General features: G+C 42.5%; 1 protein-coding gene across 1 annotated transcript in view; it reads right to left on the bottom strand.

The window, feature by feature from the left end:
• MTUS1 (microtubule associated scaffold protein 1) overlaps window positions 1–22,748 on the bottom strand; it is a 158,831-nt gene that overhangs the window by 97,795 nt on the left and 38,288 nt on the right. Inside the window, exons 2-3 of the mRNA XM_082680499.1 lie at window positions 5,770–8,018; window positions 217–412 (exon numbers count right to left, since the gene is read on the bottom strand). Coding sequence (XP_082536625.1) covers window positions 217–412; window positions 5,770–7,866 — 2,293 coding nt within the window. The 5' untranslated portion in view covers window positions 7,867–8,018. The remainder of the gene's footprint in view (window positions 1–216; window positions 413–5,769; window positions 8,019–22,748) is intronic.

Here is a 22,748-nt window from a genome sequence, read left to right as displayed (position 1 = left end):
CCTTTACGTTACTCAAGGATCAGGGCTGTGTCTTAGACTTCTTTTTCAGTCTACCCTGTGCAAGATGCTGGTCCACAAAAGGCTAAATGCTTTACTGACACAATGCATTAGAGCTCTATAACCAAAACCGGTCTCTCTGCTGCCTGATAGGACTAATTTTACATTCAAATAATTCATAAGCTGCTATAAAACACAACTGAATTATTTTATGCTTACCAGAACTGGACACACGCCTTATCCTCTGGGGAGATACGGCTCGATCAGAGTTGAGATTTCTACTGTCACTATTCCGCCTCAAACATGAAACAGAAGGTCCCACTTTGGCTTTCGGACCAGGTGTTTTCCTCAAAATGGAGCAGTTGGGCTTGGCTAGACTCCTACCTGAGATGGTTGCAGTTTTTGAAGCAGAACCCTGTGGAAAAAATAATGAAGGTTTCAGTCCAGATCATACCTTCCCCACACCACCTCCTGGTGGGGTTAGGTATGCAGAAAAACACAATTTCTGTCTAAGCAGATATGCCAGATGGACATTTAGTTTTCATTTTTACTATAAAGAAATTTAAACTCTTCATAGTTTACTCTTTGATTCGTCATGATCTGCCTTTTGTCCCCATCAGGGAAACTGTTCCCAAGGTGACTGATGCCACAAATCAAATTCAAGCTACAGCGTTCAGCCCTTTCCGTAGAGGCCCTCTACATGGTCTCCAACGCCGATGATTGCATCATCTTTCTTTGGTTTCTCTCACAGAGCTCTCTCCTGGTTTCCCTTCTATCTGTCTGGTTATTCCATTTCTGGGTCCTGCTCTTCTATACCTTCAAATGCTGGTCATCACAAGGGTCCTCAACTTGGCCCTTTCTCACCATATACTCTCCCCACATGATCTTGTCCACTCTTTCCACTGCCACCTAAACACCGCTTTATCCCAAGTCCTCATGTCCAAGCCAACACTCTCTCCCGAGTTCCCCACATATTCAGTTTCTTTCTTCCCCTGCTTCACTTAGCATCCATCAGGCACCTCGACCTAACAATGTTGACAATAATATTATTGTTATTTTTACTGATCAACCTACAGACCTTACAGAATGAAAAATAAGTTCGAAATGCACATATCAATTCATTTAATCCTAATAACCCTACAAGGTTGATACTTTCATCATACTGCATTTCACAGCAGAAGAACATGAAGCAGTTTCTAAAACTCAGATTAATTTTACCCGTCCATCTCAAAACTTAGCTCTTCTCATATTCACCACCATGTGCCCAGGCACCCAACTTACACAATGAAAGCTATTTCTAGGGGCTTCCTTTCTTACCTCCTAAGCCCCTCTGGATGTCATTCTCACCCTTCTCCATCAGCCTTAGTACAGGTTGCATCATTTCTGGGATGCCCGGAACCATATCCAATTCACCTCCCAGTCCGCTGCTAAGGCAATCTCTCTCAAGTCCAAGGAGGCTTCCCTCCATCTCCCAGATAAAGTCGACTCTTCCAAATAACGCCTTTTGGATGTGGCCGCCCTGCCACCCTCTTCAGCTTGCTCCTTACTGTTCATGGTTCTGCACCCCCAGCTCCCATGATACTCACTACCCTGCGTCCCCTAAATGAGAATGTTTCTTCATCTTTGTACATGTTATTCCTTCCACCCAAAATACCCTTGCATTCATCCTTGATCTTTAAGCTTCAGCTAGTGACTAACATGCTCTCTCCCCTAGAAGCCTTCCCTTCCTTGACAACTCTCCCCATCGCCACCACCCTACTCTGCCATGAGCAGGATAGGGAGTCTATACACACTCCCAACTGAGGACCTAACAGTCCCTTTTTGTTTACCTTCTAATACTACCCACTGTACTAGGCACTAGGTTTGGCCAGGGGCTGTGTCTTTCCTTCTCTAAATCCCAACCATCACTGTCATATAGAGCACAAAGTAGTCACCCAATAAAGGTTCTCATTCTACGTGTAGGAAATGAGAGCCTGAGATGTGCTCAAAGAACAAAGTTCAACACCATAAGCTATAATTTGTATTCTCCCATTAAAGAAAAATTGAGCCTCACAGAGACTAAGTAACTTGCCTGAGGTTATTTTGCCAATGAATGGACGGAGCTACAATGTGAAACCACATCAAACTCCAAAATCGATGCTCCTAACCTGTACGTTGACTATTCCCCACCAGGACCATTCTTTCTTTGCTTAATAAGTCATAAGTGCAGGACTTCTCTGGTGGCGCAGTGGTTAAGAATCCGCCTGCCAATGCAGGGGACACGGGTTCGAGCCCTGGTCCTGGAAGACTCCACATGCCGCGGAGCAACTAAGCCCATGTACCACAACTACTGAGCCTGTGCTCTAGAGCCCACCAGCCACAACTACTGAGCCCACAAGCTACAACTACTGAGGCCCGCATGCCTAGAGCCCGTGCTCTACAACAAGAGAAGCCACCGCAAGGAGAAGCCCGTGCACCGCAACGAAGATTAGCCCTGGCTCTCCACAACTAGAGAAAAGCCCACGTGCAGCAACAAAGACCCAATGTAGCCAAAAATAAATAAGTAAATTTATTAAAAAGTCATAAGTGGATAATTTCCCTTAGAGATACGTAAAGCCCCATGTTGATGACATACACTAGGTGGATTAAAAACTAAATTAAATAGGGCCATATCCTAAGAGAACACTGGAAAGCAACATAAAATTGGCCAAAAAAAGCAGGCGATGGACACAAAGATCTTCTCCCTCTACCATAAAACTGGCTAAGGTAATGCCCCAGAAAAACCTTTTAAAAAGTAAACCAAACTTTTAACCAACTTACAAAGTGAATCTTTAACAAATCAGATTTGTTCTGCCTTTCAGAACCAACATTCCATAGAATTTTGAAAGCCTGCAGTGTGTGGAGCAGAAAGGGCCAGGATTCAAGTCAGGGGACCTGAGTTTGAATCTCAATTTTACAACTTACCAGCTATGTGTGTGGGTTAAGTAACCACTTAGGAGGCTTTAAACTGTAGCTAACAAATTTCCTCTTGTTACTGGCAAGAGTAAATGACAGTGTATAAAGCACCTGAACATTTCTGAGAAAATTAAATGATATAATATACATAAAGCACCTGAGCAAAGGGTTTGGCCCAGAGCAGTCATCGAAAAAAATACCCATTTCTTTCCATTTAGATAATTCACCACCCCTTTTATCTAACATACTATCACCAACACATAACCTCTATAACGGGGAGCTATACTCAACCTGCATCAAATTAAAGTCAAATTCCTTTTCCAACAGAAGCTTTCTGAAGTTTCAGGTAAACCCTGACCAAACAGCTGGGAGGTTGCAGGCAACCTAAGGATTCAGTGAACTCAAGGCCTAATTTGTCTCAAGACCAACAGAGCACATTGAAAATGCACATTTCTCCAGCACTGTCTCATCACAGAACCAGGGCAGATTCAGAGCCTCCGGGTGCTGCTGACATGACTAAGAAACATAGGGATTTGCCTACAACACGACGCAAAGGCTCACTCATTCAACTCGCTACAATAAATACAATGCCTGTGGCCAGTGACGGTTTGCTGGGCCCCTTCCCCATGATACACGGAAATGTGTCAAGAGGTGAATAGTGATATTAGAGGGAATTGCACATGAAACATTATCATGGGGAAAAATGAGTTTTTAATACTCATCAACAAGTAAAAGTGTCAGTACTGAAAATATGGAAATCCTAACTGCAAGGTTCCTAAGATGCAAAGTGCTTCTTTCTCCAGTACTGGGATCCACTTCAATGTGATGATTCTATCACCTCACTTCAGCATCACACCATAAGCCTGAAAGACAGGCTTTCATTCCGCACATGGGAAATAGAAAGCTAAGACTTACTCTCAATGCACATATCAGAAAAAGTTTTAATTTCAAAATTACACAACCAATTGATATGCAAGGCAAATGTTATTTAAAGAAACTTTATGCTAGGTTTTCTGGGAGTTGGAGATCAGTGCATAATAGAAGTCTCCCATAAATCAAGGAGGAATAAATGTATTGTTTTCATGTATATGTATCTATAAACACCAAACTAAGAATGTTGCTTAGAATTACCAGAGGTTGTCATTTAATTTAACAAAGTATCTAATGAAAAATTGTATAAAATGAGTTTCCTAAGTCTGACTTCCAAAGGACTTAAAAATAAAAATCTGAGTTTTGGGGCTTCCCTGGTGGCGCAGTAGTTGGGAATCTGCCTGCCAATGCAGGGGACGCGGGTTCAGACCCTGGTCTGGGAGGATCCCACATGCCGCGGAGCAACTAGGCCCATGAGCCACAACTACTGAGCCTGCGCGTCTGGAGCCTGTGCTCTGCAACAAGAGAGGCCGCGATAGTGAGAGGCCTGCGCACCGCGATGAAGAGCGGCCCCCACTTGCCGCAACTAGAGAAAGCCCTCACACAGAAATGAAGACCCAACACAGTCAAAAATAAATTAATTAATTAAAGAGCTCTCAGTGGTATAGCATAAAGAGAAGAAAAGCAGGGAGCAGAATAAAAGTTACAGTGAAAGACCATTTATATACTCAATTTTAAAAAAAAGAAAAAAAATTCTGAGTTTTGAAATAATGAACAGTCTCAGTAGCTTAGACATCACTGCGGTGGGCCATTCTTCCTAAAAGGAAGATTTACTATAAACGCCAAAGCATCTCTAAACTGAACTAGCTCAAGAATATCTTCCTAAAAGGACCTAACAATTCCCTATGCACCCTCAAGACACTTAAAACAGCCCTTTAACACTTCACCAAACTACACGTGTCGTTCCTCTCAGACATGAGCCCTCCACACAGATAACTCCCATCTGCCTTCCTACCCTGGCACCGACCTCCACTCCTGGCCCAGAGGACAGACGTCCAGGAAAAGCCTATGTGGGGCTGGAGATGCATGCAAGTCCCCACTGCCGAAACAGCACTGAGGATGAACACACAAAGCCCAGAGCAGCCTCCCAAATGCTTCCAACACTCAGAAAGCTAGTTTCTTCATGCTAGAGTCAAAACTATATCCATGCTGGAAAAAAAAAAAATCTTTGAACTACATGTGAATTCTTGTTTAAATAGAACCCCCAAACATCTGCCAGGTACTGTATAAAACATACTACCTTTTCACTATACATGAATAAAATAGGTTTTATTTTAGTACCAGGAATCAATACATTAGGACTGCAAGAGACCTCAGACATCTACTAGCCAATCCTTTCACCACTGCATCTCAAAAGGTTTCTTGCCCAGAGTCACCTTAGCTAATCAGAGGCAGAATCCAGAATCCTCCTGTTCACAGGACAGGGCTCCACTACCTGGGGCAGCTTCCTCAACAGGAGACCAGGAATTATTTTTATGTTGATACTGTTTACCAGCACTGCCTAGCCATTTCTCAAATGTGGCCCAATACATTTGTAAGTTCATAAACAAAACATTTATTTTTTCATAAATATAAAATATAATCAGATATTTAACTTCAAATAACTAATTACACTAAAATATTAAAGTAACCTGTTCTTTCAGCTGACTATTAAAAGGGATGTTGATACTCAATACAAAATACTGGACTTGAGGTTTTTTGGGGTTTTTTTTTTTGATATGCAGGTAACCAATTAACATTCTAAAACGTACTGACAAGACACAGAATTACTGAATAACATAGCAATACCTGAAAGCAAATCTGCACACCTAGCTCAGCAATATTATTGACTATTAGTGGATAAGCAATTGCTAATATATCTCTCCGTTTCCACCACCATTTCCTGAAGCGGGCAAAAATTTCACTTACCAAAAACAGAGACCCATAGTCAAAGGTCTCATTCATAATTTCCTTTTTTAGCTCTTGTTTTGCCATCGGTGTCCCATTTTCTTTTTCACCCTTGTTTTCAGGGCTAATCCTATCGATGTTGGAAGTATAGGACATTTGCAAACATTCTGTGCTTTCCATTTTAATAGGGAGTTCACCTTTGATCTTCTGAAAAACGGCAGCCACGGACCCAGTCTCACATGCTGAATTGGAAGAACTCGCTTTGTCAACATCTTCCTGATTCGATTTCACGGCAGGTGTTGTTCTTACAACTTTGTGTGAAGCATTTTTAGAATGAGTTGTAACATGCACAGCCTGGCTCGTAATGAGTTTGTTAAATTGCTGCTTATGTGTCTTGTTATTTAGGATTTCTGCTTTTGTGTCCGCATTCAAGTCAGACGTTGGTGTTTTTCTCAAAGCTGTCGGCGGTCTTGAGGAAGACACTGATGAGGGTGATGAGGCCCCAGTTAACTGAGGTCGGGGTGCAGCCTTTGATAGAGTAGGGTCCTTGGACGGTAGCACTGGTCTGGATACAACTTTTGCTTTGACATTCTTGAAGTTTGGTCTTGGGTAACTTATAATTTCAGTTTTTCTAACTTTGCTGCCTAGGGGGCTATTCGTTTTGGTGGTTGATTTTCCTAGATTAGGTTTCGACATGTTCATCGGTGCCCCCTTCAAGTTTGGTAAACGTCTAAGCTCTCGATTACTCTTCTGCACTTTACTCCATTTCTCCGTCGCTTCAATAGGTGAGAGAGAAAAGGTTGCGTTTGTGGGTTCTAGGACTGGCGTGGACATGCAAACTATGTTATTTGTACTAATGACCATATCATCTGCATCCCAAGTCAGTTCAAATGATGAAGCCACCTTTTGTCCCGGCGGGCTATTCGGTATCAATTCTATGGTATGATTCCGGGTTCCCAAATCCTTTTCATTAGAGGCAACTGGTGTGTCTTTAGCCACAGTGACTTGATGTTCTGGGTCCAGCACTTGGGTTTTGCTTTTATCAAAAGCTGGCACCAGTAAAGGGCATTCATCATCTATAAGACAATTGGACACTGTTTCTCTTACATTTTGGCCCATTTCCTTTTGCCCATATGAGCTCTGTGAATGTCTCTCACTATTTGGTTCATCTTTAGATGAACAAAAGAACTCTTGTAATACAGACCCACTGGGAACATCCATGCCATCAGAAACTGGTGTTAGAGCTTGTATCTCCTTTTCTCCGCCTAGTCTTTGCTGTGCCCCATCTGGGTACTCGCTGGTGACCCTTCCCAAAGAACAGTGACAGTGATTTTCAGTATCTGGAAGAACCACATCAGTTTGCATCACCATGTCAGAAAATGCTGTGTAAGTTGTGTCTTGGGCCTGTGATGCTGTAGCTTGAGGGTTTTCGAAGCTGTCTCTATCGTAACTCATTTCTCTCACATATATCTTATCAGAATAGGAAGATGGAGGAACGCAACAGGATGAAGATGTATTTCTACTTCTCATGCTGGTTGGCTGCAGGCTTGCAGTGGTAGGCAAAGACTGACTCTTTCCAGTGGTGTCATGTGTTATGAAGGTACAGTTAACATTATCCACTTTCATGTCAAATGTCTGGTTTAACGCCAAGGCAGTAGGGTTTCCTGTACAGTTCAAATCATCATCGTTAGGATTCCACACGAAAGGCAGAGATGTCTCAACGCTCTGGTCCTGAAATGATTCTAGGGAATGACAACTGTTACGCAAATCTTTGGGTTCCTCTGTATTTACAACATGTGCAAAAGACAGACATGTGGAATCCTTGTGCATATCTAACATCTCCTTACTAACAAAATCACTTGAAGACTTTTGGTGTTCAAGTACTTCAACACACTGAGGGTTTAAAGAAATATTTTCACCAAAGGCCACAGCAGAGTTGGTTTCATAATCAACCACCATGTCATCTGGGTTGGCAGAATTCCAACTCACATTATTGGTTGAAGAGTTTTGGGTACATGGTGATTTTTGGTTGTATGCATATGTGTTTCCATTTTTATCACTGATAAATAAGGACTGCAGTTCATCTTCTGTCTTGTCATTTGAATTATCATCATTCATCCTGAAATATTAACTTTAAACCTCTGCCATTTTATTTCTTCTTTAAAACCTTTTAAATGAGAGGGAAGGAAAATGTGTCCATCTAAGTTTTTCAGCACAGTTGAAAGTTTCTTACTCTAAGCTGTCTTGAACTTGAAATGATTTGTTGTTCCCTGGAAGAAATAAAATGTTTCACTCAAGTAAATATTAGAAAATTAACAAGTCATCACTTGATTAATTTCAATTGCTTTCTTTTTACATTTAAAGAACCTACAACTATGGACAGGGGTGATTAAGATATTAGCTAAAGAATCACCCTCTTTTCAAACATACTTTTTCATTTGAGGAGGCAGAATGGGCTGCTAAAACTGCCCCCTCCCATCTGAGATGCCTCTGCCCTCACTCACCATAATAGAGAAGGAGGCTAAATCTGACAATAGCCTTTCCTTCTTTTTGGTTGACAGAGTGACTACTGGTCCTAATTTACCTAGGACGGTCCCAATTTATGCCTGTTGTCCCAACATAATTAGAAATAATGCCCTTTTCATTTTCAGAAAAGTCCCCTATTGTTTCCATGAAGAATGATTTCCAGACAGATTAAGCAGGCACAGCACATAAGCTAAAGATCAATGAAGATTTAGGGCCCTAGCGTTTCTCTTCCCCATTTTCACTGCCTTTCTCAAACACACTCCATTTCAAAGTTGAAAAAAAGAAAAGCTGTTGATTCTTCAGAGTTAAAGTGGTATTCTATTGAAAGTACCTAAAAATGTTGAACAGAGTTCCTGTACGACACAGCAATTCTCCACTTAGGTATCTACTAAAATGAAAGGAATACATCCAAAAATTTGTACACCAATGTACATGGTTCGGTCCGCCCTACGGGCCACCAAGAAAAAAAGATGTACATGATTTGTAATAGAAGCATTATTCATAACAGCCGCAAAGTGGAAGCAACCCAAATGTCCACTAACTGGTAAACAGATAACAAAATGTTGTGTACCCATACAACGGAATATATTTTTCAGCAAGAGAAACGAATGGAGTATTGATGCATGCTACAACATGGATACAACGTTATGACTTAAAATATAAATAAAAGAATATTATAAGCAAAAGTAAAAGAATATATAAGTAAAAGAAGCCAGTCACAAAAGACTACATATTATGGGATACTATTTACATGAAATGTCCAGAATAGGCAAATCTATAGAAAGCAGATGGGTGGTTCTCTAGGGCTGAGAAGGGGCGCGAGGGAAGGGAATGAGGAGTGACTGCTGATTGGAATGTGTTTATTTTGAGGGTAATAAAAATGCTCTAAGGGTTATGATTATGGTGATGGTTGCACAGAGCTGTAAATATACTAAAACTATTGAATTGTACACTTTTAAAAAATCATTAAAAACAACCCATGAGGGGCTTCCCTGGTGGCGCAGTCGTTGAGAATCTGCCTGCCAATGCAGGGGACACGGGTTCGAGCCCTGGTCTGGGAGGATCCCACATGCCGCGGAGCAACTGGGCCCGTGAGCCACAACTGCTGAGCCTGCGCGTCTGGAGCCTGTGCTCCGCAACAAGAGAGGCCGCGATAGTGAAAGACCCGTGCACCGCTATGAAGAGTGGCCCCCGCTTGCCGCAACTGGAGAAAGCCCTCGCACAGAAACGAAGACCCAACAGAGCAAAAATAAATAAATTTAAAAATTCACGACATTTGTCAATATTAAAAAAAAAAAAAACCCACGAAAGCTTTCAAATCCAAGGATTTTTGCAAAAAACTAAAATTTTATTACTCTTTTGATTATACTGAAGTGCTTAAGAAAGGCCCACATATTCAAGCTAGGACTGCAAATACCTCATATAGATATACATTCGCTTGAACTGACTTTCTAATCTTGGTATTTAATGCCAACCAGGTATCATGGTTCTGTTCTGTAGAAATAAAATATCCATGAGGAAAAAAATGACATTCTGTAACCTAGAAGTTTGTAAATTAAGAGTAGATCTCATTTTTCTATTTTGCAATCTTTTCTCTGTATTCAAACATACTTCAGTGACCTAAATACAATGAGGAGAATAGGAACGATAGAAGAACTGAAAGGATCAGTATCTTTGCTAACAGTGCTCCTGATTTCCAGCCATGCATCCTGAAACCAGCTTTTACCAGGGGCAAGAAGAAAGGCTGCAATGTTTATGTCAGCAGCACGCAGGCACATGCATACAAGAGATTCTGATCCCAAAATAAGTGCTATAGGATTTGTATGCTGGTAGAAAATTTAAAGTAGTCTCTTTTTCCCCACCATAGCTCTTTAGGTAATAAAGAAATCACTGAAATAACAGATTTTGGCTAGCACCTTAATAAAAGTTTTTATGAAACACAAATTATATTTTTAATCCTCGGGTATAAAACAGGTTAGAGCTAAATGTTTAAATCAGGAAGTCGATTTATTCATTTTTTGGAGTTACGTGGGGGGCGCATAATTTCACAAAGCATGGAATATGCTGCACCTTTATGTTTCCATAAGGCCAATACTCATTTACGAGATCCTGGGATAAACAGATAGGAGCACTGCAAACAGAAGCATTTAACAGAAATCACAGACGTTATCTGCCTGGATAAAGAGAGGCATTAAATTCAACTGATGGAGCTTTACTTCCTGAGCTCCCCCTTTCAGAGTATACAAAATATGATTTTAAAAAAACTGAAAAAAGCCAAGAAAATGGTTCGTATGTCAAAGCACCTCAAGTTATTTTTTAAATAAATGTATAATAGGATAATTTACACCACCAGTTCCATGTCCTTCTATGTTTAGGTTGTTTCTAGATTTATTTATTATTAAATATTATTTATTTATAAACAGCACTGCACTAAATATCTTTGCAATCTTTGACTACCTCTGATTGTTGCCTTTGGAAAAACTTCCTGGAAATAAAAGCATTACTGAGTCAAATGATGATTTTTGAAGGCCCTTAAAATAGTTTGTCAAATCATTAATAGAATAAAAAGGCAGGATTATTAACAATGTATGTATTAATAAACGTATATAACCTGAGTTTTCTTTTAAAGCTTGTGCATTTTGTTCAGCGTTGTCTCCCAAGAACTTTCCCAAGCTACTGTAATAGAAAAACATTTCTAACAACTGTGAAATTCCACTAAAGTTAAGGTTAAATGTTTTAGATTTATAAGTCAGTAGATTGGGACTTCCCCGGTGGTCCAGTTAAGAATCCGCCTTCCAATGCAGGGGATGCAGGTTCGACCCCTGGTCCGGGAACTAAGATCCCACATGCCACGGGGCAAACTAAGCCCGCGCACCACAACCAAAGAGCCCGTGTGCCACAACTAAGACCCGATGCAGCCAAATAAATAAAAATAAATTTAAAAATTTTTTTTAAATAATTCAGTAGATTACAAAGAGTAATAGGAAAGTAAAGAAGCCATTAGCCTTCATACGACTGCTTAGCACCCTTGTGTTTATATTTTTTTTAAATTCACACATCCAAGAAAAAAAAAATCCCAAACTCGGTGAGCAAAGCTAACAACAACAAAAAAAAAAACCCACAAAAACAAAATGTATTCTGAAGAAATACTTAAGGAGAATTTTGGTATGAAATAAATTTACTGAAGTCTTTTCTACTTTTGTAGATAAGAGTAAAGAATTAGAGGTACAGAGATTTGGACACCAAACAAATTCTGAAGTTAAGCTTATCAGTTCCAGGATTAGTTGGAAGATCAACCTCAACATTCACTAAGGAAAAAAAATAGCTTCAAGTCTCCATCTCATCACTACAGACAAAGCCATGGGCAGGAAAGGGATGACCAGGCTTCCCTCAGGAATTTTGTCAAACAAACTAAAAGTTAGCCTTGTTGTCTTATGGCCAATCTCACTCCTTTCCTGATATAAGAATAGTACCTAAATTTCTACCACTTGCTGGACTCATATTCTTTGACTTAATCTCACCTGACCCATGACGCAATGTCTTTATATTTCTATGATTACAATGTAATTTGTAAAGCCTTCAAAGTTACTATCTTGGGAACGTTTTTTACTAATGCAAAATCAAAGCTGTTTTAAAAAGAGAAAAAGAGAAAAGGTTGGACTAAATCATTCTCACCCAAAGGGTTAATTTCTCAAGTTGTCGTTCAGTAGCATTATCTATCAGAACAAAGTAGAATGATTAAATTTCCTTTTGAAGAGAGCCATTTGGGAAAATAAAGAGATCTTTTTCAGAGAACAATTTGTACGAGAGAGAACAATTTCCCTACTTATTAAGATGTGGGAATCTGAGAGGGTAGCTCCTCTTGAATAAAAAGATTAGCAGAATATGTATTTCTATAATGATGTGTAAGGTTAAAAACTGATAGATATGTACTAAAAGAAATGGTCAATGCAAAGCACTACTAGTGCAAGATTTGAGCTATTTCAACACCTTTGGGAAAAAATAAGGTTAGTTTCTAAATCTTAGCTTAAGAAAAATGATTGTTCCCCACAGATAAAAATCCATTATCATATAATTGAATACATTAACATTGTCATTAATACTGAAAGACATTTTAGAGATCCAATTCAAATTTCCTCATTTTACAAATGAGGAAACCACTTCTAAGAAATAAACTCCATGGCTGGACCAAATTAGTTGCTAATGGCAGCTTACTGTTAGATTATACAATAGTTATGTGCCTTATTTGTCAACTGAACTATAAACCCAGTAGAGGCTTACACCATCAGTAGGTATTTTCTACATCTTCCTATTACACGCAATGTCTAACACAGTAATTTGAACTTAACACAGCTAAACTTGCTATCCCATATGCTAATTATGAAATAAAAGAATTTGTTTCAAGTCACATTTCTCTGAAGCCATAAACAACTTTAATTTTACTCCTTATTTGTGTCAATATATGGCATACCAGTTGTATAATACAATTATAACTTACAGCTTTAAATCACAGAATCATGTCAGTCGTCTTAAGTTTTTAAGAACTCACTAATCACAACCGTAGTTCAGCTCTCGAGGCTTTAAAACCCAAAATATTACCTAATCTTCAATGTACTGTAAAACAAAAAGACACATGCACAATACCTAAACCACAAATTTTATTCTAAAGTCAAAAACAAAGCAGTTGAACAAAAAGTCACCGGCATGTGTTACTAGTATATTCATAAAGTTCTACCTCCTGTTAAAACCATTCAAGGTGGCTAATAATTTTACCCCTTAAGCCTCATCATATTACTTTTTTCACAATTCAGGGTTAAAGTCCTAAATTAGCTCCTGCAACCTACCTTTTGACAAACTCAACTTCCTCAAGCACTGAGCTTAGTAAAGTACGTCTTACACCTAGGAACAAAGTACTGGTACAAGCATACCTAGTCACTGGTTTCCTAAGAGCATAATGATTTCCAGTGAAGCCATTTAAGTAGGGGGAAATCTAGAGTTGGTTTAATGAATTTATAAATGAAGGCTATGGACATTCCACAACAAAGTTGAACTTTAAATCATTTACAAAACAAGTACAAATCAACTGGCTGCTTCTGAAAAAATGCAGATTGAGTCAGTAGGTCACGGGTGGGGGCTGAGATTCTGCATTTCTATCCAGCTCCCTGGTGATGCTGAAGCTTTTGGTCCATGGACCATCCCTGGAGTAGCAAGGATGTAGCAGAGAACTCTGAGAAAAGATTGCCCACCTAGCCAACTAGATCAACACAATAACTGTACTGTCAGAGCTAGTTACCCTCACATCCAACTTTATAATATGTTCTCTAACTGGAAACAGACGTCCCTTACTTTTGAACCCTTAATTTATGCTTTTGCACTTTCCTCTCAGATAGCTAATACTCCCTCTATGGAAAATAACTGAAAATTTTTATAGTCATGGAAGATGTTGCTTCTAAATCCTACTTGAGTTTATTCCTTCCATGTGGAGGGAGTTCAGTGAGTGTAACATTCCTGCCTTTTTTCTGTCCTTTTACTCACTCCATCCAGAAGCAAGAAAGTGACTTAAATGGATTCTGTAAATTCAGGAAGAACTAGCTGGGCAAGGACTAGGATAAGGTGAGGGTACCATTTGCCTTGGGCACTAAATATAAGACAGTCTCAGTAACAGTCCCCCCGGAGCCTGAGGCAAGGGAAAAGTCAGTAATACTGACCCTGTCTCTCCTTTAAATTTTTGAGATTCTATTCATCGTGGATTTTTTTTACATGAATTCTGATTTTTAAAAATAGTGATCGGGGCTTCCCTGGTGGCGCCGTGGTTGAGAGTCCGCCTGCCGATGCAGGGGACACGGGTTTGTGCCCTGGTCCGGGAGGATCCCACTTGCCGCAGAGCGGCTGGGCCCATAAGCCATGGACACTGAGCCTGCGCGTCCGGAGCCTGTGCTCCGCTACGGGAGAGGCCACAGCAGTGAGAGGCTCACGTACCGCAAAAAAAAAAAAAAAAAAAAAAACAGTGATCGAGGTAAACAACATTTAAAGCACTAAGGTTTTGCTAGCCTCACTCTCTTCACCCTAGTCCCAGCCCCGCTGCCCACAGAGAACACAAGCTCTCTTCTGTTCCCCACCCCTACCAGGAACAGGCCCTGTCCCTACAGTGGAAAGGGGACAGGGAGGGTGGGAGAGGCCTGCCCTGTTATCTGCACCATAGTGACCCGTGGGGAAGTGTCTCTCAAACGCAGTTCTGTTCCTCAAACTCACTTTCATCTGTAACTGATCTATAATTACAGATGAAATTCTATAATTATCATCTGTAATTATAATTCATCTATAATCATCTATCCACCTTACTCTGTTTCTTATTTCTCAAATGGTTCCTAACCAGAGAGGGGAGGAAGGCAAGAATAATACCCAAGAATCAACAGCCCATCCTGACCACGTGTCGGCCACACTCTGGAACAAAGTCCAGGAGGCCAGGCCCCTGAGAGCCAGACATTTACCTTCAGTTGCTGAATCGGAGGGTGGGGGGGACCACAGAATTCCCCAGGAAGAGCTACCATTGCTGCGGCAACCCAAGGAAGCTCGTGGGGCTTTGGGCTGCGGCTCTGCACCCACCACTGCAGGAGGACGTGCACACTGTAACCGCCAGCTCTGCCACTGTGAAGAGCAGTCGCCGGAACAAGGTTAGTATTTACTGGGCCCCCTCAAAGCTGTAAATATGTTACACTAGGCAACAGACCATGAGAAACAAACAAGGGGTAAAGTGTGCAGGAACAAAACACACGTGGGGTAACTGGGGCTTCTACCGTGGCCAAGGTGGACGTGCTTAGGTTCAAGGCATCGGCCAGAGGTTCGCACTGGTGGCTCGCAGCCTGTATCCCGTAATCCAGCTCACTTTTTCAGCTGGGATGTTGGTTTTAAAATAACACAGACTGGGGGAGAGGTGTTAAGCCTAAGACCATACATTCTTTTGAGCTGAGTGAGAAACTCCAGCGCACAGCAGCACCGTCCTTGGGTGAGTGGTTGTCTCCACGGAAGGGGTCTGCCCAGGTCTGCAGCCTGAGGAAAACGAGGCCTGGGACGCACATCTGCAGCAAAGCCACTTGAGTCTTGGCACCAGGGCAGGCTGTTAGCAGGCTGCCTTCCTGTGCAAGGCGCACAGCTGCACGTTGAACCGCCCCTGGCGGGCGTGTGCAGAAAGCAGAGGCTTCGGAGGGCACAGCAAGGCAGCAGCGGGCCGACCAGCAGCTCGGGTGAGGCTCAACTACAACCGCAGGGAAGAGAGTCGCGACAGGCCCTTTCAGACACTGGTGGCCCACGGAGCACATTCACGGCTCTAGAATGGCAAAGCAGGAGGTTCCTGTGTGTTCCTGTGTTCCTAGAATGTTTCCAGCTTTCAACTGTTAACAACAGATCTGGTAGGTGATACAAATTATCCCGAATTCCACTCTGTATTCAAAGACGACGGGGGGGCGGAAAGTGGATGCGGTGAGCTGGAATCCACATGGCTTTTCCACAGTGTCAAGTCACACCCCCCCAAAACAAAGTGTCTCCAATTAGCACTTGATTGGATAATTAAATACTAGGGGTAAGTCTTCCCTAAGACTCAGGCTTCTTAGATTTAAGTAAATCCAGAGAAAGAGACAGTAGAAATAGCTCTATGACACAAACGTGAAAATGACTGCTTGTAAGAGAGGGAAAGCTGTGTCCTAGACCGGGTGCAGCACGATGACCTTTGGAAACACGGAAAACTGTTTTAGAAACTACTGTTCAGATATAACATTCCCTGCATTACTATTTCAGGGTTAGGGGATTGGGCTGTTTTCAAAATGTGGTAGTTTGGGAAGAGCAAGGAAAATAGGAAACAAGATAGTTCTGTGCCCGCCGGTGTGCTCGTCACACACTGGCTGCTGAATCAGCACAATTTTGCAGTAATGACACCTCTTCCCATGAAGCGGCCCAGACTGTGGCCGCCGAGAGAACATGAACTCCGCCTAGGTTTCAAGATCACTCTAGCCTGACAGGACCAGACTAAGACACCAGTAAGGATGCCTACTGAAACTTAATTCTGGCCTTTTCACTCGAAGTCTGCAGAAAGTCAGCTCCAGAAGGGCAGGATTTTTCCCCCCCTCTGGTCTGGTTTATTTTCCAAAATATCGCCAACACTTGGAAGAGTACACAGAGTGATTTTTTAATAAACAGTTGTTGAATTAGTGAATGTATGAAAGGGCCAAGAGAATTTGATTTTGGACTTTAACATATCTGGATTTTCACTTGCAAGGTTAGGCAGTCCTACAATTTTCCCCTGGGAACATGACAGTGGTAGAGGTTTATGTTTATATTTAGGCATCACTATGTTATTGGCAACTTAACTTTGTCATTGGATCTCATTGTACTTTGTGGGACAACACGGCTGTATATCATCTGAGATCACAACGAGGAAAGTAAAATTAAGCCCTGGGCACAGAGTGGCCAGAGTTGATATAATTAACGCACCCGTCAGAGCCTTCAAACTGTCACCTGCCCAGACATGCTAGGAAAGTACTCAAAGGGACAGTGCTTTCACTGGGGAGCAGCCCCCTGAAGGTATGAGCAAGGCACTGGTTAACCATGGGCTAACCTCTAAGTTCAAGACCAGAAGCAGGGATGCCGGGGGTGAAGCTGCTTGCCGTCCCTCATGGCTCCTTTCATGTGGGAGCCCCATTAGTCTATGCTTCTTGGCTTCAATCTGACCCTTTACTTTCATCCTGCCCTGAGGAAGTACAGGACCATATCCATCTAGGGAAATGGGGAAGAGCAGACAGGGCAGGCTTGGCTGACGTCTGCCCACTGTCTTCTGAGAGTGCGTCCGCCTGTAGGGAGCACAGGACCCCACACTTCAGGAGCAGCCTGGCCATGACTAGGAAAACCGAATTCTGGGGTGGGCTGTTAGGAGCCCTCTTTGTCTCCCACCCTGGAAAGCAGCCTCCCAGGAGCCTTTAACAGGGATGATTTGATAGCTCAAAGGACAGTTATCTTACTCTGTCATACTTCTCCATTGGTCCAAAATCCAGGTCAAGAACAGGGGTGTTACTTATTGGACACTTCAGTGAATATTACATAGTTTTATTTTTCTTTAATTCCTAGCTTAAATTTGACTTCTAGAAGACCACTTTTTAGAACTGTGGTAAAATATGTGTAAGATTTATCATTCTTAATTGTACAGTTATACGGCATTAAGTAGACTCACATTAAGTAGACTCACACAAGCCCGAGTTAGGCCACTTTTTAAAATCATATGATTTAGGAGAATATTTTCTACTTCTCTGGGAAGCATGACTGACTTAGTATGCTGCAGCGGGTACATTTTTAAACTCCTGTTACAGGATGACCTGTGTGTCTCTAAAAGATATGTTGGGGCTTCCCTGGTGGCGCAGTGGTTGAGAGTCTGCCTGCCGATGCGGGGGACACGGGTTCGTGCCCCGGTCCGGGAAGATCCCACATGCCACGGAGCGGCTGGGCCCGTGAGCCATGGCCACTGAGCCTGAGTGTCTGAAGCCTGTGCTCCGCAACGGGAGAGGCCACAACAGTGAGAGGCCTGCATACCGCAAAAAAAAAAAAAAAAAAGAAATGTTGAAGTCCTCACGCCCAGTACTTATGAATGGGCTTTATTCAGAAATAGGGTCTTCACAAATGTAATCAAGTTAAGGTTAAAGTCATTAGGGTGGGCCTTAATTCAACATGACTAGTGGCCTTAGAAGGAACCCACAGAGAAAGAGAAACGCCATGTAAAGACACAGGGAGACACAGAGAGACCCAGGGAGAAGACAGCCATAGTGAGTGGCCATGTGAAAATAGAGGCAGAGACTGCAGTCATGCTGAATGAACAAGCAGGGCTACCCAGAGCTAGGAAGAGGCAAGGAAGCATCCTCCCGCAAAAGCTTCAGAGCAAGCACGGCCCTGCTGACACCCTGAATTTGGATTTCTAGCATTCAGAACCATGAGAATAAATGTCTGTTGTTTTAAGCCAACCAGTTTGTGTCGCTTTGTTACAGACTAGTACAACTCCCTTCTAGAAAATCAGTGCATCGTTCAAGTCCTTTTACAGATTGGTTGTTTGGAATTCAGAACACAGTTTCCATTATTAAGAAAAACACACACACATAAACAATGATTAGGTTCCCAGGCAGCCTATCGATGACATTGTAACCCGTAATGGAGCGCGAGTATTGCCCAATAGTTCTGCTGTTTCCCCCAGAATTATGGGAAATGCAGCCAGCATTGCACATGGGGCCCTGAATATGAGCAACACATACCCTTTGCCATAGCCACAGGATATGGGTATAGAGAAGAACTATACCTTCTCTCTCCTCTTTAACGGGCAGTGGAGACGCTAAGGACTCTTCACCCATCCAAAGAGAGTGATTTCGTGCTCTCTGTTGCCCAGATGGTGTCAGGGTCTCTGTCCTTGCTGTCCTCCCCCAGGCCTGTACCCCAGGCGCACAGGCAGTCCTCTAAGAAAGATTAGATTCCCTCCAGAGGTTTCTCTCCCTACTTGTAAAGGCAGCAAAAGTTTAAACAGTCCTTCATTTCAAGGATGAGTAGCAGTGAAGAAAAAAAAAAATTATTTGAGGTAAAGATCTTGGTTTTTTTTTTTTTTTTTTTTTGCGGTACGTGGGCCTCTCACTGTTGTGGCCTCTCCCGTTGCGGAGCACAGGCTCCGGACGCACAGGCTCAGCGGCCATGGCTCACGGGCCCAGCTGCTCCGCTGCATGTGGGATCTTCCCAGACCGGGGCACGAACCCGTGTCCCCTGCATCGGCAGGCGGACTCTCAACCACTGCGCCACCAGGGAAGCCCAAGATCTTGGTTTTAATCCAAAAGTATCTTTACCTTGAGGTGAAGCCTACCCAGGTAGCAGCTAACAGTTCAAGTGCTTAGCACTATTAGAAACAATGGAAAGAGGAAATTCCCTGGCGGTCCAGTGGTTAGAACTCTGTGCTTCCACTGCAGGGGGCACGGGTTCAATCCCTGGTCGGGGACTAAGATCCCATAAGCAGTGTAGGATGGCCAAAAAAAAAAAAAAAAGTGGAAAGAGATTTACCTTTTTATTATAAATATGATGGTAGCTTGAAAACTTAAACACTACAGGGGTAAAGACCATGGAGCATAAAGACCTGCTCTATAACCCAAAACTGACGGGGTCAGTTTTGCTATAAAAATAAACAACCCAGAATGTCAGTCTGTGGTTTAACACAAATGTCCAGGGTGTTGGAAGGGAGCTCTGCTCATATCCACCGTCAGCCAGGGATCCAGGCTGACTGAGGCTTCGTCTCAGGAGAAACTTCCACAACCACCAGAACTAGGAAAGAACCACCACAAAGCGGCCACTCACTCTTAAAGCTCCTGCCCTCCCTCCCGCTCACATTTCACCAAAGCAGACCACAGGACAACCCTCAACCTCAGGGCAGCTGGGAAGTACCACCTTACCATTTGCCCAGGAGTGGGAGAAATGGAAACACTTGCGCAAAGCGTTAAGGTAGGACCTTCATTAAGATCAGCCATGAGTGCCTCTACCCAAATTATTCCATTTCAGCCAAGATGAGTGATTCACAGCTCTCAGGGAAGACAAAGGAAGAAAAGATGAGAAGTGAGGGCCTCTGTCTGTCACCAACATCTGATGGGTCTCAAAACATAAAGTGGGGCTTCCCTGGTGGTGCAGTGGTTGAGAGTCCGCCTGCCGATGCAGGGGACACGGGTTCGTGCCCCGGTCCGGGAGGATCCCACATGCCGCGGAGCGGCTGGGCCCGTGAGCCATGGCCGCTGAGCCTGCGCATCCGGAACCCGTGCTCCGCAACAGGAGAGGCCACAACGGTGAGAGGCCAGCGTACCGCAAAAACAAACAAACAAACAAACAAACAAAAACATACAGTGGTTTTAATAACCAGCAACTGGCAGAGAAGGGCTGGTCATGAAACCCATTTCCCTTTTCTTTCTGGCACACAGTCAGACAGTATTTCCCTACCGCTCTTGCAGGGAAATGCCATGTATTCTAGTCAACAGAATGTGAGCAGACACTATATGGACCACTTCTAAGCCTGGACTGTAAAACTCCTGTGTGATCCTTCATGCTCTCTTCCATACATGGCTTGTGCAGATGAACAAAGGAAGCCACATGCTGAAATGTGTTAAAGATGGTGGGACCACAGGATGGAAGAAGCCTGCACCCCTAAATCACTGCTGGGAGGATTACTGCCCACCCAATCAAATACCCATTCTGGACTTCAACGAGAGCAAGAATTAAATTAGAATTATATTTGAACCTGACTGTTTTTCAGGTTTTATTTGGGGGAGGGGGGTGTGGGCAGTAAATTACATTTTTTTTTTATACATAAATGTATTTATTTATTTTTGGCTGTGTTGGGTCTTTGTTTCTGTGCGAGGGCTTTCTCCAGTTGCGGCAAGCGGAGGCCACTCTTCATCACGGTGCGCGGGCCTCTCACTGTCATGGCCTCTCCCGTTATGGAGCACAGGCTCCAGACGCACAGGCTCAGTAGTTGTGGCTCATGGGCTTAGTTGCTCTGCGGCATGTGGGATCTTCCCAGACCAGGGCTCGAACCCGTGTCCCCTGCATTGGCAGGCAGACTCTTAACCACTGCGCCACCAGGGAAGCCCTACATTCTTAAATAATACTGTAACTACTTGGAAAGAAGGGAGTAATCACGAAGAACTGTATCGTTTTAGTCATCTTTTGTCAAAACAAAAAAATATTATAATCAGCACTTGCTGAATATGAAAAAACCATATGATCTACAAATTGTTGGGGACACAAATAGGGTAGCTGATTCCATTTGCCCTGTCTTCTCACCCACTGATAATATTCAGACATCCAAGCTAATAGCATCTAACAATGGCCAGGAAAAAAGGTAATTTCTGTGTACTTGCATTTGATGGAAGAAAATTATACCCATCAAAAAATAGTTTACAATAATGCATGTCCCTGTTCTGTTTTCTTCCTTAAATCCTACTGCGTTTGCTTCTTCCAAGAAGTCTTCAGACATTAATCTAGTACAAGGGTTGGCAAACTACTTTTGTCAAGGGCCAAACAGTGTGTTGGGCATTACAGTCCATACACTCTCTGGTGCATTTATTCAACTCAGTTACTGTAGAACAAAAGAAGCCACAGACATTATATAAGTGAATAAGCGTGGCCACATCCCAATAAAAAAACTCACAGAAACAGGGAGAGGTCAGATTTGGCCTTCAGGCTGCACTGTGCTGACCCTGAACTAGTCCATTCTCAAATACTCGGCACTAGCTGTCATTTGCCATATACCGTCATTTAAAAATCTATTGCTTTTGATTTCATTTTTATTTCTTGACTCAGCAAGGTTACCGATCACAAGGACAGTATAGTCTTAACTCTCTGGGTACAACCAGTTAATATTTATCTTGATAAAAACATTCACAAAAGCAGGCACCACAGGGCTCCTAAATTACCTAATGACAGATGTAAGAAAATATCACCAAAAAGTGCCTCCTGGTTTTCACAAATCTTATCAATTTTCACATAAATTATCACGATAAAGTTATCCTATAGCATAAATTAAGAGATCGTCATGCTAGCATTAGTTTACCTTTGTGAAAAAAATTAAAAATCTAATTAATTGCGACTTTAGGGACATTTTAAGACTAGTTGACACTGGGTGCCCATGTAGTGAATTTTTGTCCACAAGTTCAAGTTTGACATAGCTGTCAAAGACAATAAATCTGAAAGCACACTCTATTGGCCAAAACAAATCCTATCAGTATCAAGGCAAGTTTCAGGACAAGATCAGAAATCTGGTAATTAAATGTCCACAGAGTACCACCACCATCCTTGATTAGACTCTGAAGAAATGGGAAAATGTATCAATCCCACCCATCCCAAAGGCCACATACTAGTCCCATCCCTTCACTGGGTCTCTCCCTGCCGCTCCAGACTTTCCTGGGCTCCTGTGTCTGTAACTACTAGTTATAGTAGGTGCTTACCCACTATTCATCCTGCCCTTCTTCCCTGCCAGCAGAACCCTCAGTTTGTACTGATGTTCACCTTGTCCCATATAACTTAGGAAAAGATGCCATCCCAGCTCAGGGGCAAATTCTGACAGGTTTAAGGCAGTCACAGAGGCCCTGATTTTCCACGGAATCTAAGAACATCAATAGGTGACCTGGGTCCTTAGGATTTATTGTGTTTGCACGGTAACTAGACTTACCGTGTGATCATTTTGAAATGTACAGGAAAACTGAATCACTATGTTGTGTAACAGGAACTAACACAGTCACAGAAGAAAATGAGAACAACAACAAAAATTCACTATTATGTGACACTTTAATCACAAACCTCAATATCTGAAGGCAGAAACGACTTACTAGAGCACAGAGAGGTCAAACAAGGTTTCAGAGAACATACCGCAGGGTGCAGGACAGGCTGCAGAAGCCCAGAGTGACCCAGGAATTAGACAA

This window comes from Grampus griseus (genome assembly GCF_964374135.1).
Source record: "Grampus griseus genome assembly, chromosome: 21".
In the NCBI taxonomy this organism is placed as follows: domain Eukaryota; kingdom Metazoa; phylum Chordata; class Mammalia; order Artiodactyla; family Delphinidae; genus Grampus; species Grampus griseus.
The sequence above is the reverse complement of the archived record's forward strand: the minus strand, read 5'-3'. Positions and strand labels throughout refer to the sequence as shown.